This window comes from Pomacea canaliculata, linkage group LG1 (genome assembly GCF_003073045.1).
Source record: "Pomacea canaliculata isolate SZHN2017 linkage group LG1, ASM307304v1, whole genome shotgun sequence".
NCBI lineage: Eukaryota > Metazoa > Mollusca > Gastropoda > Architaenioglossa > Ampullariidae > Pomacea > Pomacea canaliculata.
In genome coordinates, this window is record NC_037590.1 from 7,575,505 (window position 1) to 7,593,857 (window position 18,353).

An 18,353-nucleotide genomic window follows, 5' to 3' on the forward strand; every position below is an offset into this window, starting at 1 on the left:
TGATTGGTGTTGACGGCTGGCAATGTTGTGCATTGTGTACTAACGTGACGTAGAACACTGTTAGCGGAGCTCTTTGATCGAAGGTGCGAATCCAGTACTTTGGTAGCGAATAATTAATTAATGGGTGGTTTTTGGAAACTGATATTTACATGTTAGGTTTATATGGCTTATGTACCGATATATGTAAAAAAAACAACTCTAAGTAGTTACAATAAACTAATCCAAAACGAAAACAAAAGAGCGTGGAGTGCGTAAAATGATGTAATGTGGACTGGTATGTTTAACTTTGAAGCAAGGTACCTACTTATTGGAGGTTTGATCGTACCTTGTACTGAAAAACTCCAAATACTTCCTCAGCAAACTGTGTCCTGATTTATAGTTAAAGGTACAGTCGGTGGAAGAAGGTTTAGCTACCTTTTGCATGTCTTGTCCAGAATAAATTACTTCAGGTTACTTTCAGTTCTCTGCCTTACAGCCACTAACCTCCGAGACCCTTCATCTTGACTTACTTTTATTCGTAAAGCGATTTAAAATGTTGAAGCCATTAAAAGACCGAGTGAATCTGTTTCCACAGACCTGTTTCAAGCTATCGAATAGACAATTGCTAATAGTTGTATTTACTCACTTCCCAGACTGACAAATCATCGTTGATTGTGCAACATGGAGAAGCTGATCACACAGATGCTGCTGTACATGGTAGTGACCGGACTAGTGTGTAAGTATTGTTAGCATGTGTCAGTGTTAATATACTGAATATTACAAGTAAAATAACTTCTTACATTTACATTTGTGAGCATGCGTTTGTTTGTATGCGACCCAAGGTAAGTGTGAGGATCGGTAAGTGTTAACGTGTGCACAGTGTGCAGATGACTTGACGTGTAGCGCACTTGTTTTTGTGGGCGTTTACTTAGTTTTGGGTCGTTTTTAGTGCTATCAATGTAAAATCCTGTTTTTAACATATATCTGTTTTAATTTATTTACATTAAATTACTTTTGTATAGTGTGTCGCATCTCTTTCAATTTCGGTTTTTAAACTTGTCGATGTATACTTCGTATTCTGTACTTTTAATACGTTTCAATTATTTTCGACTGTTGCAGTAAATTTAAAACAAGTCCCTAGAGAAAAAGCAAATCTTCTCTCTCTTTCTAAAATTGTTGACACTACTATTTAACATTGGTAATGCCATGTGTGTATACCACGCGCGCGAGTGCTCTCTGACACATATACTAACATACTCAGAGGATGTTTCGAGGTTCAGTTATTTACTAAAGTTACAGTTTATCTCGTGTAATATTTTGAAAAATGCTATTCTTTTAGTTTGCAATATTTAGTTTTTTTAAGGTTGTTAATACAACATGTTTATTTTCTGATGGATGTATTCGATTTGTTACATTGTATTTCCGCGGATGCAGTGGCGGTGCTGGGACAGCAGCTCAATGCACCCGATGATCTTACCCTTCTTCGTAGCTACCATGCCCTTGAGAACACCACAAATGGCACGATCCTATTCAACTTTACAGCCAGATATATGGACAGACATCGTAATGTTACTGTAACGTCTGCTTCCCCCATCTACGTCACAGTCGAGAAAGTCACAGGATCCGACGGCGTTTGGAATGTCCGACTAAACAACGTCCTCGACAGAGAGGTAGGACCTCACGCTTTCAAGTTAAAATATGTATTCATTCTATGAGTTGTTTGTAACGGTTAATAATTAGTAGATAATTAGAAGATTAAAACGTTGTTCAGATGATCTTGTAAGAAGTTTATGCCAGGTGAGCATCTTACCCTCTGAGAAGTAAGGCTTTTCGCCACAACTGCTGTGAAACCACAGCAAAATATTTTAAATAGAAGCTGTATCACTTACAGTATTGTTAGTAGTAAGGGCTGTGGTGTCACAGATGTGGTAGTAGTAGAGCAGTAGTAGTAATAGTTCTCATAGTACTACAGCAGTCGTAGTCGTAGCGGTAGTAGAGGGCAGCAGTAGTCGTAGCACAGGTAATAGTAGTATTAATCTTTCTTTCATAAATGATTATGAATACATTTAATACTTTTACGTTTTTCTTTTATTAGACCCTGGACCACATAATCCTGAATTTCGACCTTCACGGTGATGTAAGTAACAAAGCTGATTATATCAACAACGATGATGTTAACGATGCAAATAGACGACAGCAGTTAACACATCGTGTTATTTACTCGTTTCCAGCACAAAGTAGAAACACTTCCTCATTAAAAAGATTTGTATACATTTCATATTGTGATAGTATTAGTAATAGGATATGATAAAGTAAAACGAAAAGACTTGTACAACATTATCAAGTTGCTTTCAACATCCCTTTTGGACAGGAACGAAGGGTAAAGCGTGTTTCCTAAAGTACACAGTTTTTTTAAAAATGCAATAAATCAGACAAAATCAAAGAAAACTTTAAGATTCTTATTTAATTTCAATCAAAATTTAATAATGAAAAATGACATTGAGCGTATGTCCGCCATCACTTTCTCTACAGCAGTCATCTGATCGTTGACATTAACGATAACTCTTTAGCAGACGTCCCTGACAATGTCCCCGATTATCCCTTGAATTTTCCTCTTCGTTTGGATGATCTACTGCTTTCAGCTCTTGTGTCAGCTGAAGGAGTGCATGTGAAAACCTTTTTTTCAGTATTTGATGCACAGAAGATGTTGACATACCCAGATGTTGTGAGCGACTTCACGAGGCTCACTTCCCACTGTGTTGCACTCTTCCAATGTTTTGTTGCATTCGAACATGATAGTTTTAACGGGCGATTTTCTGGCTGCAGCTGAATTTCTCTACCAGCCCCACAACTGTTGTTTTGACAGAGGCATACTCCCATCCAAAGATCAGTGCTATCAATCTATCTTCCAAAAAAAAAAAATCCCGCGAAATTAAAAAAAAAACTGCGTAACTTATGAAACAATCTTTAGACACATGAAGTAGCTAGTTAATGAAAGGAGACTTTACAAATGTAACTATCCAAAAGTTTTTCCACTTCACAATTACGCATGTCAGGACAAAATACAGACTTAGTGTATCAATATAATCAAAAAGTGAGAACTGAAAGAGGTATAACAGGTACAAATGAATGAATGTCCTAGCACACAAAGTGATATTCAAATATGCCGACAAACACCAAAACACTTCATGTCTGTGACATTATTATCTTGTTGTTGTTTGTTTTATTTAATTTCTCCAAATTTAGATTATATTTGATGATGCATAGAGCAAACTCTCTTGACTTGAATGACAGGAAACATAAAAGCCATTTCATGTCTACAGGTTGTTCTTCCAGTCAGCACCATGTTGTTTGTCGGCGATGTCAATGACAACCCTCCCAAGTTTGAGAAAATTTTCTATGCTGCTGATGTTAACGAGGTTTGTTTTCGGTTGACCTTCTAAATCCACACTACTTGGATTGCGCAGTAAGGACTCTTGTTTATCCGGGTGGATGTCTTTTTAAAATCTACCTTGCTGAGATTCTCTTAACTTCACCTACCAGCTGGAATCCAAACATCAACAAAGCAAAAGTTACAAATATCAACCAAATGTGTTAATTAAAAAGAACCACTAAAGGTATTTTTCGCCTGACCATTACTTTGTGCCAGCATTCACTCGGTTTGCAATTCTTCTATACTCAAGTCTGCCGCGCATGGGTACATCGTATGTTAATTTGTCCTTTAACGGTGTCCAACGAAATTGCAATTCAAACAGATTGATTCGTAACGGATTTTAGTTAAACAAGCGAAAGCATTGCGGCTAATGGTAAGTGGTTTTTAATGAAATGGTTGTAGGTTTGCTATCCTCTATTGAAATACTTTTTTTATTATTCCGGAGAGCTTTTTTTGTTTCTTTGTTAACGTATTAGCTAAAGACGTATCTGTAACATAGCTTTAGGATTAGTTAAGTTTTGAGCTTTAAATGTAGTCTTTAGGTTAAGGTAGAGGTTTTGTGGATGTTTTTAGTTTGGACAGAATAGCAGAAGGTAAAACAATTGAGGTGAAGGTTTGTTGAAGAGGCAGACATGACAAGGTTCCCGTTGGCAGCTGGTGCATGTGTTTGATTAGGTAGCGAGGTCTGTTGGTTCATGTGTTCAGTCTATCTTCATTCTGCAGAGCACGCGTGTGGGGACAACTGTCTTCACTGGCATCAAAACTACAGACCCGGACGACGGCATAGGCAAAACAGTATCATACAACATGACTGTAAGGATCGTACAGTTATAATTTGATATTATTATTTTTATTATTAATGTTGTTATTATTATTGTTGTTGTTTATTATTCCTTTAATAAAGCATAAAGGTATAGACACTGATTTTAAAGTCTATTGTTAATATTATCCCTTTCTATTATTATCTAAATATTGTGTGGTCCGTACACATTATTTTGCATGCCTGTGAGTGTGTATCTCTGTGCTTAGTATGTAGGATCAAGCTCCCAGAACACATTTACCATGGACTCCATCACTGGAAGTGTTCATCTGACTGGACCACTGGACTTCGAGAAAATCAACCTTTACCATTACATCGTCACAGCAACAGTAAGATGCTCTCAGCCAGACAAATAAACACGATGAAACATTAAATGGCTTTTATTTTTCAAAAACTAATTTTCATATTTCATTATCTATTTTCAATTTTTAGTGCTTACAGCAGGTAGTCTTTAACTAACTACAGTCAGTCCATATAATTCTGCGATTGAAGCATCGTCTTTCCATAATCATTTTGTTTACTATATCTTTTGATGTCAGAGCTGTAATCGACAATTTATTTTGTTTAGTCTTTCGCCAGTTTCTTATTTTACAGAAGATCTTTCAGCTTGCTTTGTACACTTTAGCTTATCTTTAACTTTCTGCGAGCAACACCAAGCTACTTGTTAAAAAATATTCATCGAGAAGAATCTTTTTTCTATTCTCGGTTATAAAACTTCTTTAGATTGTTTTTGTATATCTAGAAAACTTTAAGTCTTCTTTATCTTTAGTTTGGTTTTTACCCCTTTTTTCTTATTAGGATAGGCATTTAAATAAAACGTAGCGGTACAGGACCGGCCTACGGTACCTTTCATTTGACTGCTTTATATATAATTATATAACTGTTTGTTTTGTACGACTAGAATTAATTACATAATTAGCCACTAACGTTTCCGACATTAAAAATATCACTGTTGGGAACGCGTTCTCCTTATACTTATATACCACATGTTATTCCATAAGATTTAGAAAATAGACAAAATTAAGCCAAGAACACGGGAAAATAACCACAAGTCCCTCCTCCACAGGACGGTGGCGGCCTCAACTCCACAGCAGATCTCATCTTCACGGTGCTGGACGTTCAGGACACTCCTCCTTTCTTCACTGGCCTGCCTTACACTGTCTCCGTCGATGAAGACACCAAAGCGGTATGTTTACTTGCTGATGACATGCCCAGCCTCTCAAACAATATCAAGTATCTTGTCATTTAAGAATCTCAAGTGGAGAGAAAGTGAAGGAGTATGATAAAGTGGGCTAAGTCCACTGATCGCTCACATATTGTTGTCCATGTAATCAGAAGTAATGTTTCTTTTCTCAGCACACAGACTTACTACAAATTAAGGCGGAGGATGGAGACAGGTTCCCTGCAATATCCAACGCCGTGAAATACAGCATCACGGCAGGTACAAAACCATGAGTATTTGTTATATTTGTACACTTCTTAATGAAATTAAAAGAGTAAGTTAATGACAGGATAGCAGGTAGACAAACAGAGTCGTTGATATAATTGCACGTTTACATCATTGTCAAGGTTGGTTCTATATATCGACGACAGACGGAGAAAAAGATAACCCTGAATAGTTTCCCTCGATCAAAAAATAATCATAATTTCTTTGTATTTTGTCTTTATTCAGAGTCATGTGTAGGCCTGTTTCAACTCAACATGACAGGAGCTCTGTCAGTAGGAAACACTCAGCTTGACCGAGACTCGACGCCGTTAACTGATGTCAACGGTGTATGCAGTGTAACTGTGCAGGTAAACCTTCATACTTCATGTCCAGCAGGTGAAGGCGAACAAAGTTGGTTGTTGATAATCTAGCCGGCATCTTTTCTAAATAGTAAAGAAAATGCTCTAAAAAAAACTTCATTTATCTTATATTTGTAAAAGAGGCACCATACATTTGAATAACTACATGTACAAGTAAATTAAACTGTATGCTGATTAAAATAAGTCAGTAAAATTGAATACATCACCTTGAGATAAAGACTAGTCCTCAGAAGTCTACTTTTTTTTACGATGTATTGACAAACGAAAGCTATAGAAAAAACTCAAAGAATGTGAAAACAACTATCCAAATTATTGAAGAAATGCGACTGGGGAAATTTAGGAAAAAAGGAATGAAAAAATAAAAGGAGTAAAACACTTGATGCCTCCTTACTGGCGATGCTGCAGGCTACTGAGATAGACACGCACCCTCCACAGTTGGGAAACACGACTGCCACAACGACGGTGACCATCACGGTTCAAGATCTCAACGACAATGCTCCCCAGTTCTCTAGTCCTTCTTTCACAGCGATGATCAAAGAAAACTCGCCGGCGGGTGTGTCATTGACCCTACCGTCTAATGGACAGATCATGGTGTCAGACAAAGATCAGGTACGTTTAGTTCTTGAAAACTTTTTCAGTACTTTGAATAAGGTTTGTTTGATAATAGTTTACTACATTTTATTAATGGTTTGTATAGTCTGCACACGAAAGGATTACAACCCTTTTTCTCTGCTTACTCCAGATTTAGCTTCTGTAATGCTCTTAAACACAGTCGCAAGCATTTTTCATTCTTTGTTATTTTTTATTATTTAAGAATGGTGACAAAATTATACATTGGTTCCAGTGGGGAACGTCGTTAGAAACCTTTGCCAATGTATTCTTCGTCATTAGCTGTCTCCTCATAAATGATCATCTGATCTCTACCAGTCCCACAATGTCCTTTTAGTATCTTTTGGCCTAATAGGTGATTTCATTCACTTTGCTACATTGGTTTCAGGTACGGACATTACGTGTACCAGTGGCAGTTTCTTCTCATTAGTTTTATTGGTAGAGAGAGTGATCGTTGTTACTTTGATCCTCATGTCTTATCTGCGTCAATTATTCCTGAGTCCTTTCTTTTGGCTTATACACCTGATGGCACCTACCTCTCCTCTGAGACTTTTCTTCAAACAGTGGGTCTCCTTGATTGCGATTGTAAGTCTTGAACCCCGACATGATCAGACTTTCCTCTATATGCTTACTCCCTCAGTCTTTGTCGCTCCCTAGATTAATCGCAAGGCAGTGGCCTTGGCAAGTGGGCTTGTAGGATAGAGAAAGGTTTCACTCGGAAAAGACTAAACAGTTCAAATATTGCCAAGAAAACAAAGACTCGCAATTAAATATGTTTGCTTTGTGAAGTTTCCAACCTATGGGTGATCATCGACCATAAGTTAATGAAGCATTGCAGTAGGCAGGTGTAACGACAGAATTCTTGCTATGATAGAATTGTTTAGGAATTGCACATAACGTTTTTGAATGTTCGTCGTCTATTACGATTTCTGCTTTTTCCAGGGCACTAATAGTCTTCTGACGATATCACTGATACAGTCAGGAGATACCTTTGACCTGGAACAGACCCACATACAGTCTAACGGTCCAGTTTTCATCCGGGTTAAGAACCCAGCATTGCTAGACTACGAAAAGTCTGATACACTTAGTTTTACGGTAAGTTTAAAGTCTATTCCAACTCTTGTGTTATCTGCAGTTTGAAAAAAAGTTATTAAATGAAACACTGCATTGATGTACCTCACATTATTGTCTGTAAGCATCTGCCTTACTAACGACCAGTGCTCACAGAAAGGTAACTCTTCCAGATCGTTGCGAGGGACAACTCAACTAAAGGTCCTACGAATTCAGCGTCTGCCACAGTGACAGTGAACATCCAGCCCGTGAACGAGTTCACACCAGAGTTCATCGCAGTGGACATCAAGGCCTCTGTGCCAGAAGGAAGTCCTGTGGGACTCGTGGTGGTCAACGCCTCGGTATGCTTAGCGCCTCGTTCAGGCGATTGAATTTTCCAGATGTTTGTTTGTTACGTCTAAACTGATAAAGTACTCAGGCTATATTTTACTGTTAAAGGGGAAATGAATGCACAAATCCACTCATTCTGGCACAAATATACTCAGCTTTCCGTCCACTCACAAACGTACACATCGAAACTATACAAACCCTTTGACATTTACTTATGACATGAGATCATTGTAGTAAGTCAAACGCGCTTGAATGGATTCTCATAGTCTGTTTCAATTCACTTTTTTATTAGTAAAATGCAGGTGTTGTCTACAAAATATTCGTATAAAGCGCAAAGGGCTCCTCTAATGATTGTCTTTGTGGATCGTTTTAAAGGCCTTTGACAGAGATAAAGGTGGAAGTGATGGAAGGATAACCTACTCTCTTCAGAACCACCAGGGAATGTACGTGTGTATTGCTTGTTTTATCATTTCCTGTAGTTCTTTTGTATTGGATTCATAATACTGGCTTTGAAATTTTTATGTCATTGTCATTTCTTAAACTATCTTTATACAAATGATAAAATATATGTCTTAACCTGCTATGAAACCACTCTATTAAAGTTTAATACAAGTGATTCTCTTTAATGTTGGAAAGGTTTCGAATCGACCCCAATACCGGTGTTGTGACCGTTGCTTCACAAGCCACTGACCGCGAGAAGAAGGACACCTACAATTTGCTCGTGCAGGCACAAGATGGCGGAGGACTCATCAACAGCACGTCACTGACAATAACTATTGAAGACTTAAACGACAACAAACCTAATTTCAAGAGAACTCAGTACGACGCCATCTTGACTGAAGATAGCACCACTTTTACCAGACCTTTACGTCTGGAGGTAAGAATCGTGTTAAATAAATTACTCAATAGTCTCCTTTCCTACTGGTAGCTTTCATCCCGAGGAAACACAACTGCTTTCATCATATATCTCGCCGAATTTTCGCACGGACAATAAATGTACGTATTTTCACAATGGCATCAAGTAGCCTACCAACTGGCCTGTCAAGCAGTTCTCTATGTACGGCATCTGACAACATATTCCCACTACATGCGTAGGACAACCGGCGTCCGTATGAGACGCTGAGAGTTTCTCTGAGAGCAAGCTGGTAACTTCCTCCATACAAGGCTTCATTGTCCAAAAAGAAAATACACTATCTAATAAAGATCAATGACAACAAAATCGACAGAGGTAGCGAAATAAAAAGACCACTGCCTGCTCCTGTAGCCATTAATGTAAAGAAGGTAAGGGTCATTAGCACGGAGTCCATAGAAAGTTGATGTCACAAGATATTTGAGTGTCACGTGTTTCTTCTGTTATAGGCGTCAGATGATGATAAACCTGGAACACAGAACAGCAACATTACATACACGCTGTCACCGAATTCATCTCCTGATAACCAAGCTGGTAATTTTCACATTGACCCACTGACTGGTGAGGTTACAGTTGTCCGCCCACTGGACTATGAATCTGTCTCATTCCTTGCTGGACAGCCAGGGACCATCACTCTCACAGCAGTAACCACAGATCAGGGACAGCCGCCTCTAAACTCCACAGTACACGTCACCATCACTCTTTTGGTAAGAAGTCTAGATATATCGTGTAAATATTTTATAATTACTGACTGAATGTATTGCTTTACCACCTATAAATTTATGATTATACATTCCCTTATTTTGCTGTAAGAAGTCATAGCTTCCTGTCATACAAGAGCAGAATAGGTGACTGTTTATTTGTCTGTGTAGGACATCAACGACAACGCTCCAAACTTCACACAGTCATCATACTCGCAAATAATTAAAGAAGATGCTTCTCTAGGTATGTGTGCTCCTATTGCTGATCTCGCAGGGGATCTTTGATCCTTTTGGTTTTTCTCGTTAAGTGTAATTTAATACAGATATTTGTTATTGTTTAAATTCTTCGTACCATGGTTGTAAAAAGATACTTTCGTTTTTGTAAGAGAATTAATTTAGTCCTTGTGACTTCTCGAGGCACTTAAGGCCGCAACATTGTAAGAGAAATGTTATCTACAAAACGGTATTTTGACTATATTAGAATACATAATATCATTTTTTCATTATTGTTCAGATATTCTTATTAACAAATAAGCTGGAATTATACAGGGAATTTTATTCTATGACAAACAATGGGTTTAGCTGTTATTTGCACTACCTCTTCAATTAGTTTTAATGTTCTTTGCTTCCAATCAGTAAAAACCTATAAATTTCTGTCAGGTTCCGTCGTCACGACTGTCCACGCATCTGATGCTGATGGCAGCGCCCCCAACAACCTGGTGTCGTACTTCATTGAAAGCGGCGCTCAGGATCGGTTTCGGATTAACGCCACGACCGGAGCGATAAAGGTTTCAGGTCCCTTGGATCGCGAAAAAACATCAAGTTATCTACTGACCATCGTCACCAGGGACCAGGCAGAGAACCCAAAGTCCTCTAATTGTACTGTCAACATCACACTCTCGGACGTTAACGACGAAAAGCCGACGTTTGGCGATCGGAGTGACGTCACGATTGACGTCAACGAAACTGCATCCGGTCAACTCTACGTCATGACAGCTACAGACCCGGATCTGAACAGCCAGCTCCGATACTCCATCCTGTGGACTGAAAGTACTGGACAGTCCGGCATCTACACTAGTTTGGATCCTCAGGTCTTGAACGTAAGTGCTCGTACTTATGTAAGTAGAATAAGTAATGCTGTAAAACCTGTAAAACTACAGATCATTTACGACGCATACGAGTATTTATGTTGTTATGGTTTATAATACAATTTTATGTAACTTTCACTTTATGACGTTTTTCGTTTCTTCGTAAAGCAATGGATTGGAATAAATAACAATACTGGAGCACTGATGGCTCTTAAACCGCTAAACAAAACAGCGACGAGAATGTTCACTTTGGCGATACAAGTAGAGGACATCAAAGCCGAACAGAACAAACCTCAGTCCGCAAAAGGTAGAGATAGAATATTTTATTTTTAAAATAGTATATATGTTTTAATTTGTGTTCAAATCTTTCGAACACTTGCGTTTCTGTGACTGGTTTCTAAACGGTAACAATGTAAAATACGAAAGGCGAACTCTGAAATCTCTCTCTTTCCTCTTCATGGGGCAATACTAAATATTGCAAAGCTAGCACGGATTCTTTATTATGTATTTATTTTCAAGGATTTGTGAAGATAAACATAATCGACATCAACAACAATCCACCTCGCTTTAGTCCCAGTGGGTCGGTGACGGCGAGTGTCACAGAAAACAGTGTGGAGGGCATGGCGCTTCTCTTGACTGGTTCCATTCATGTTGCTGATCTCGATGAGGTGAGGCTAACAGTGAAATCAGGAAACTATTCCTACGGACAATGTGTATTGCAATGTAATATTTAAATTTGAAACTTCAAAATTATTCAATGTAAGTTATTAATACAATGTTAATGTTGAGGAGTTGAATACTCTAAAGGGCTACCATGAACTTAGTACTAATAATTATAATATTATTAATAATAATAAGGGGCAATATATAAAGCGCAATATCTCAGCCAAAGGTGAACTCTTTGCGCTAAACATGATCAGCAAATATGAACAAAGATTTAGAACAAGTTAACAAGAAAGTAACAAAGATGTAGAACAAAATCACAAAATATAAACAAAAATATAAAGTGAAGAACAGTGCAAGGACTAACTGCTTCTCGCAGTTCATATCATATTATCATTTATCTAATTGTATAATACTGGATTAATTGTCAAGAGTTTTATCATTTTTTACACTGCTCATTACTTACATTTGACAGAATGAAAATAGTCAGTTTAAACTGACTCTCGAAGGGCCGTTCGCACCATACTTTGAGGTGTACCCTGTGGAGGTGCAGTCGTCTGCCGATGTCATTATTCGAGTGAAAAACAACACCGTCCTGGACTATGAGACGCGGCAAACTCTAGACCTCAAAGTAAGATTAAAGTGCACTTAAAAAATTAGGATACTGACTTTTATCGAGTTTGGTTGCATTATTTTGTGCTATTTACTAAACTGATGTGATAAAGCAGATTAAGATTGACAATTCTGGCGTATATGAGGCAAAATCGAACATCTTTCCTTCACAGGTTACCCCCCTTTAGTAATCAGCTATCCTTGTGGCATTCACAAAAAAGAGTACACAGAGAAAAACGCTAGTCACAATGCAAAATCCGTGCATTTAAAAAAGTGCTGTACATGCTTCATCAGTTGGTAAAAAAAAGATGGTATATATATATATAAAAACTATAATTTGGATAAAATAGTATATATAAATGTTTGTGCCTTTTTTGAGCTGAAATTTTTTTTAATTCATCCATAATTTTACCGATGAAACCTATTTTGCAGGAAACACTTAAACATTTACAAACAAAGACACAAGTTTTTAAAATGATTTTAAGCAAAAATAGCAAGCTTAATTAAAATATCGCTGTAAACATTATCCTTTGAAAGGCTTAATTGTTTTCAGATAACGGCCATGGAGACGCTGACGGCTGAAAAACGACAAGACAGCTTGATGGTACACGTGACCATACAGGACGAGAACGACAACAGTCCTGTCTTCGACAAACATTCCTACAACGTCTCCATTCCAGAGAACACCTCCCACGGAATATCCATCTCCACTGTTCACGTAATGCACTTATCACCTGTACTACACAGACTACATTGCAGTAACTGCCAAACGATCAAAACTGAGACAACAGCAGAAATAAGGACAAGAGACAGTTCATTCAATAAGTTATTTTCATTATCATTCTTATTCTAACTCGAATCTTTATTATTAGAACTACTGAAAAAACTGATAGTTTAGCCCAAATCTGCGGTTGTATTTTACAGAAGTAACCGACATTAGGATTCTTTATTACGATGGCATGTTAGGGCTGTTCGTTGCCGTAAATTTCAACTACCAGAAAAAAAGAAGAAATGTGGACTTTACTGTAAATAAGAACAAGATTGGAACAGTGTTTATGCATTGTCCTGAAATGGAAGCGAAAATCTTTTATAGAAGATACGTGTTGTTTCTGACAGGCTGTTGATAAAGATGGAAGTCTGAAGTTTAACACAGTCACCTACTCACTGCCAGACTCCAACAGTTTGTAAGTAATCAGACGATGTGATAACTACAGCCAGTATTCAAACAACTTTGTAAGCAAAGACAGATGATCTAGCGGTGACATTCATAAAGTACTAATGGGATTCGTGTTTAATACCAAAACTGTTTTATTGTTCTGAAGTACTTTAGTACGATATATATTTGTAAACATCGATTAAAGCTAAATACGGTAAATGTCGAAAAAAAGAAACGAATGGAGACAGTAAAGACAAGTAAATGGAGAATGTTGATATGATTGTAAAAAGATAAACGGTTTGTGGATGAATTTAAAGATCAGCAAAGTCACTCGTCACGCTGCGAGTCACACGCACTGCGCATGTCTGCAGATTCCTCGTTGACAGCAGCTCAGGGGTCGTGACGGTTGCCCAGGACAACGGCCTTGACTACGAGAAGAGACAAGCCTACAGCCTGGCAGTCGAGGCTACGGATGGTGGTGGAAGGCGCGACACTGCCACCCTTAACGTCGTCATCACCGACATCAACGATAACCCTCCGATATTTGAGAAACCCGAGTACTCGGCCTTCGTTACTGAAAACACGACTTCCTTCGACACCCCGATAGCAGTGAAAGTGAGTGGGAAACCAGTTATGTGGTAGTCTAAAGGATACTTTCTTTGATATTTCCCAGACCAATACATAAACAAATAAATTGTAAAAATAAAGAGAAAGATTATTTTAGCAAGCCATTGCATTTAATAAATTATATAAACACTACAAAAGTATATAATTTAGTGTAACTACCGAAAACAAATTTGCAAATTTATTATCTGTGTTGATTCTTATGCATATTTACACGGATTTACAAGGTAATATCTATGACTGTCCTGAAGGTAAAGTATCAGAATGGGAACCGGGATCACGGGATTATGTTTTATTAATCTTTATCCGTCTTTATTAATCCTTTGAAAATAATATTTTATAGAGATACGTAAGGTACAGTTTTTGGTCTGGTTGGCTAGTATCCTATCAACTGTTTTATGCAACAACTAGTAACACGTGGCTTTAGAAGACGATGAAGACCCAGTCCTACTTTTACCCAGAGGTCTGCATTAATATCACATGTTTTCGTTGTATTTCTAAAGGCCACTGATGCTGATGCTGGAGTCAATAAGGAGATAGAATATTTCATTTTTAACACTTCAACTTTACATCAAAACTTCACGGTGGACAAGTCTACTGGACAGCTTAGCTTAGTCTCGCCTTTGGATTACGAGTCTTTACCTGACAAGACAACAGGTAGAGTGACTCTGCTAGTAGGCGCTCGAGACCTCGGCTCACCTTCTCTAAGTACCAACGTCTCTGTCGTCGTCACCGTCAAGGTAAGGAGGTAGTTTCATCAGGAGGTTCGATGTTGATCATACATGTTCAAACAACGATGAACGTGATTAGGCAATAAAGAGGTGAGCGTAGCAATTTACCGCCCAAGTGCCCTAACGCAGTCACGCACGCACACACAAAACAAGCAAACACATAACGACACAAAAATAATTCCTGAATAAGTCTTACATTACTGCTTTACCATGTTTCAGGATGTCAACGACAACTCTCCACAGTTCGACAATACTACGTATCATTTATCGGTTGCTGAAGATGCTGCAAACGGTATGTTCATTATAATTTTGTGAATATTCTGTACTCGTTTACTGACTTGTTTACACGTGTAAAACAGGTTTTGTTCCACTCAACACACTAGCGCGCAGTGTCCAAAGTCCCAATAGCGCTGGAAACGTTACGGAGGTTTGCCTTCAGCGCACCTGGGGGCGGCGACATGTTGGGACACTTGCAGCGTGTGGAAAAGGTTATGTTGCAAACACGAGCTCAAGGCACATGACAGGCTACCTTGGATGACTTCATCTCCATTGGGGAAATCAAGTACTGCAAACGATGTATGCAAACGAGAAGAACGTTGCTGGTCAACCGTTCCACTTTTACAACGTAATATATTTAGACGGGATGAGACAGGATTGTGATATGCGGCGCCTATCATACTTTCTCCAAGTTTGGATGTATTCTGAAACAAATAAAAGTGTCCTTGATATAACGTTTTTCTCCATTGAACTCTTATTTTTGGTGGTCCTTTGAGAAAAGTAAAATCGAGGTTTTACTGTAGTAAAAGTCGAATAACAAGGTGAAATAGCACTTTGTTATGTCTAAAATCTATATAATTTTAAACTCTTTATTATTGACAAATGCATCAGAGCAATACAAAAGCACAGAAAATTTACATCGTGTTGTCTCTTGAAGCCTACAAGAGGACTGTGGGAAAAGTTGCTACTGCTATGGTCTAGGAAAGCTACACTTATCTGTAACGTGAAGTGTTCACGTGAATCACGCCATGTTTGTCACCAGGCTACACGCTGCTTCTGGTCCATGCACACGACGCCGATGGCAGCGCCCCCAACAATCAAGTCTTCTACTCTATAGAAGAGGGAGACCATGACAGCTTTCAGGTCGGCCACAGGTCCGGAGAAATCAAGGTTGTGGGCAAGTTAGACCGCGAGACTGTTGCCAACTACACGTTGAGAATCATGGCATCGGATGAAGGAACGCCCCCTTCAGTGAGCTACTGTGACGTGTACATCGACCTTTCTGACATCAACGACGAACTGCCACAGTTTCGAGAAAAACACGTCTTGGTCCAAATCAGTGATGGCGTCTTTGGTGCTGTTTACACCATGAGTGCTGTGGACCGGGATCTTGACAGTCACTTACTATACTCCATTGTGTGGAATGAAAGCTACGCACTGTCTTCCTCACTCGCAGTTCTTCCCGGTGATCAACTCGCCGTAAGAAACGAAACCTTAACTCACACAGGCACTATGTTGTTGTCCATCTCACTTCTCGCTTTTATCTTCTACTCTTTTCCAGAATATATGAGCAATCATTTTTTATTTGAAACACTAAAAGGGTAAACTATTTTTTTTTTCTTTATGCCTCTGGATTTTGTAATACATAAAAGTGAGAGGGACCTTAGAGCGTTCCAGGTTCCAAGATTGCCCCTCACACAATTCTCAGACAAATATACATAGTGGATTAAATAAAAGTGTGTAAAAATAATAGACAGACATAAACAATCATCCTTGTCATCATCTCCTTAATATCAAGAAATTGAAGTATCTTCTTAATCTTGCTGTTGTTGCTCTTGTTGTATTGTTTTTCTCCTTGTTTCTTTTTTTTTCTTTCTTTCTTTTCTTCTTCTTGTGTTCATTAGTCCAAATTCATCTGAACGAATACCAAATATTTTATCACCTATTTCTTAAACCGATGTGCAAAATAAATGTTTATGCTAAAGAAGACAAACAATACTAAGGCAATCTGTTTCTTTTTATATATTTTCTAGAACTGGATCGACATTGACACGGAGTTCGGTACAATAAATGAAAAAAGGCAATTTGACAGCAGTAAGGTGGTAAAGTTTTTCCTGACCATACTAGTACAAGATCTCAACGCCTTCAATCCCAAACCTCAGAATGATACTGGTATGGCATGCTCTCGTTGGAGAAAGTATTGAAATATATTTTTATAGACTTCGCAACCCATCTTTTTGTTTTTATTGTATGTAACTATTTACTTAGGGCAATGTACAAATATACTTCCTAGAAACACCGATGGAGCTTCTAAAGTGGATGCATTTTAAGTCAAAAGCAACACTCAGCGATGTGTTTCTCTACAATGAAAGCACCAAGATTACATTTCTTACAAAATTGCATGTAGATAGATATAACTTATTGTCACATAAATCTGTAGTGTATCATAATTGTATTATAATAAGATTTTAGTGATGAAATAGTACTTTTCTGATCTCTTCGTCAAATGAATGAGCAGTCTAAGATGCTTGAAACAGCTAACATTTTTCCCAGCCATTCTGAGGGTTATCTTTGGAGGGAGAAACGCAACAAAGCGATCTGTACGGTCGGCGGAGCTGAGCAATACCAGCGACACCTTACACATCTCAAAACAAGGGAGGTCAATCGTTAGTCATTCGACAGTAAAGATGAATAGAGTGGAGACTGACCTGCCTATTAAAGAAACGGTTTCTAACCGCAAAGTCTTAGAAGTATCCTTGAAAAACTTTATTTTCATTAATTCTACGAATAAAATAAATGGCAAAAAATTAATAAAACCGGTTGAGGTCAAGTCGTCCACCAGTCTACAGATAATTGTGTTATAACAGAAAATCAAAGGATGCAAAAAGTAAAATCTTATTATGAATAACTTCGTTCTTTTGCTACAACAGCTTTTGTTATGCGAGAATTACTGTCACTTGGCGATCAGAAAATTCTCATCCATTTTCTCTTAGAGCTGCGTTTTCAAAAATCTCCTAAAATCATTTCAGACTATCGATATACGAAGAAACTTAAGCATAATCATTGAAATGACATGTACAGGTGGTAAGGAATGGAATGCAGAGGTAACTTTCTCAGCTGGTCTGACTCACAACCAACAGATATCAAAAGACCGGCAAGTTGTGTACGACACCGTTTTCATCAATGATGGCAGCGGGTACAGCAACAAAACTGGCACCTTTACCTGTCCGCAGGTGTGTTTTCCTATTTTTTCTCATATCTTTCATTCTCTTGACATTATCCTGGAGTAACAAAATTATAAGACAGATATAAGTTTGCTCCTCCTCTATGACGAAATAATAAAAAGATCGAATGAAAAAAACTCATTAGAGACTTGTTTGTTCAATCATAAAAGATATAAGAACTGTTTGAAAATTGTTTACTAGATATCCAAGAAGCAGGCTGCTTTCAATTTATTTTTATTGTATCTAACATTTCTTTTAGAAGTACGTAGTTTCTCAGTCTGTACCATAAGTTACTCTTTATCTTTATTTTAACCAGACCGGTGAGTTTATGTTTGAGGTCCACACGTTCGCTCCCCGCAACAGCAGCGTGTGGCTGACGCTGTACCACAAGTTCATCAGGGTCAGGACACTCGAGGTGCATGCGGAAGAGGACTCTAAGGCGGACAGTAAGCACACAAAATTATTTCTCTGTGCGAAAGACACTTTAGATACACGGGTGGTCCGGTGGTGCAACGGTTAGCGCCTGTCATCAATACAGTGAAGGTTGGCTGTCCTGGGTTCAGCTCTCGTCTTGGGCATGCTTTTATTTCTCTGCATGT

At 38.2% G+C, this 18,353-nt stretch overlaps 1 protein-coding gene across 1 annotated transcript in view; it reads left to right on the forward strand.

The window, feature by feature from the left end:
* Positions 1 to 18,353, forward strand: part of LOC112553661 (protocadherin Fat 4-like) — a 31,951-nt gene that overhangs the window by 2,944 nt on the left and 10,654 nt on the right. Inside the window, exons 2-31 of the mRNA XM_025221022.1 lie at positions 633 to 715; positions 1,414 to 1,649; positions 2,075 to 2,116; positions 3,303 to 3,398; positions 4,136 to 4,225; positions 4,442 to 4,561; positions 5,299 to 5,418; positions 5,589 to 5,673; positions 5,905 to 6,026; positions 6,444 to 6,647; positions 7,590 to 7,742; positions 7,892 to 8,059; positions 8,424 to 8,491; positions 8,685 to 8,925; positions 9,408 to 9,665; positions 9,831 to 9,903; positions 10,320 to 10,759; positions 10,916 to 11,054; positions 11,267 to 11,415; positions 11,886 to 12,041; positions 12,576 to 12,740; positions 13,139 to 13,206; positions 13,550 to 13,793; positions 14,306 to 14,542; positions 14,753 to 14,825; positions 15,573 to 16,009; positions 16,564 to 16,702; positions 17,084 to 17,185; positions 17,612 to 17,763; positions 18,071 to 18,200. Of these exons, the coding sequence (XP_025076807.1) occupies positions 661 to 715; positions 1,414 to 1,649; positions 2,075 to 2,116; positions 3,303 to 3,398; positions 4,136 to 4,225; positions 4,442 to 4,561; positions 5,299 to 5,418; positions 5,589 to 5,673; positions 5,905 to 6,026; positions 6,444 to 6,647; positions 7,590 to 7,742; positions 7,892 to 8,059; positions 8,424 to 8,491; positions 8,685 to 8,925; positions 9,408 to 9,665; positions 9,831 to 9,903; positions 10,320 to 10,759; positions 10,916 to 11,054; positions 11,267 to 11,415; positions 11,886 to 12,041; positions 12,576 to 12,740; positions 13,139 to 13,206; positions 13,550 to 13,793; positions 14,306 to 14,542; positions 14,753 to 14,825; positions 15,573 to 16,009; positions 16,564 to 16,702; positions 17,084 to 17,185; positions 17,612 to 17,763; positions 18,071 to 18,200 (4,762 nt within the window). The 5' untranslated portion in view covers positions 633 to 660. The remainder of the gene's footprint in view (positions 1 to 632; positions 716 to 1,413; positions 1,650 to 2,074; positions 2,117 to 3,302; positions 3,399 to 4,135; positions 4,226 to 4,441; positions 4,562 to 5,298; positions 5,419 to 5,588; positions 5,674 to 5,904; positions 6,027 to 6,443; positions 6,648 to 7,589; positions 7,743 to 7,891; positions 8,060 to 8,423; positions 8,492 to 8,684; positions 8,926 to 9,407; positions 9,666 to 9,830; positions 9,904 to 10,319; positions 10,760 to 10,915; positions 11,055 to 11,266; positions 11,416 to 11,885; positions 12,042 to 12,575; positions 12,741 to 13,138; positions 13,207 to 13,549; positions 13,794 to 14,305; positions 14,543 to 14,752; positions 14,826 to 15,572; positions 16,010 to 16,563; positions 16,703 to 17,083; positions 17,186 to 17,611; positions 17,764 to 18,070; positions 18,201 to 18,353) is intronic.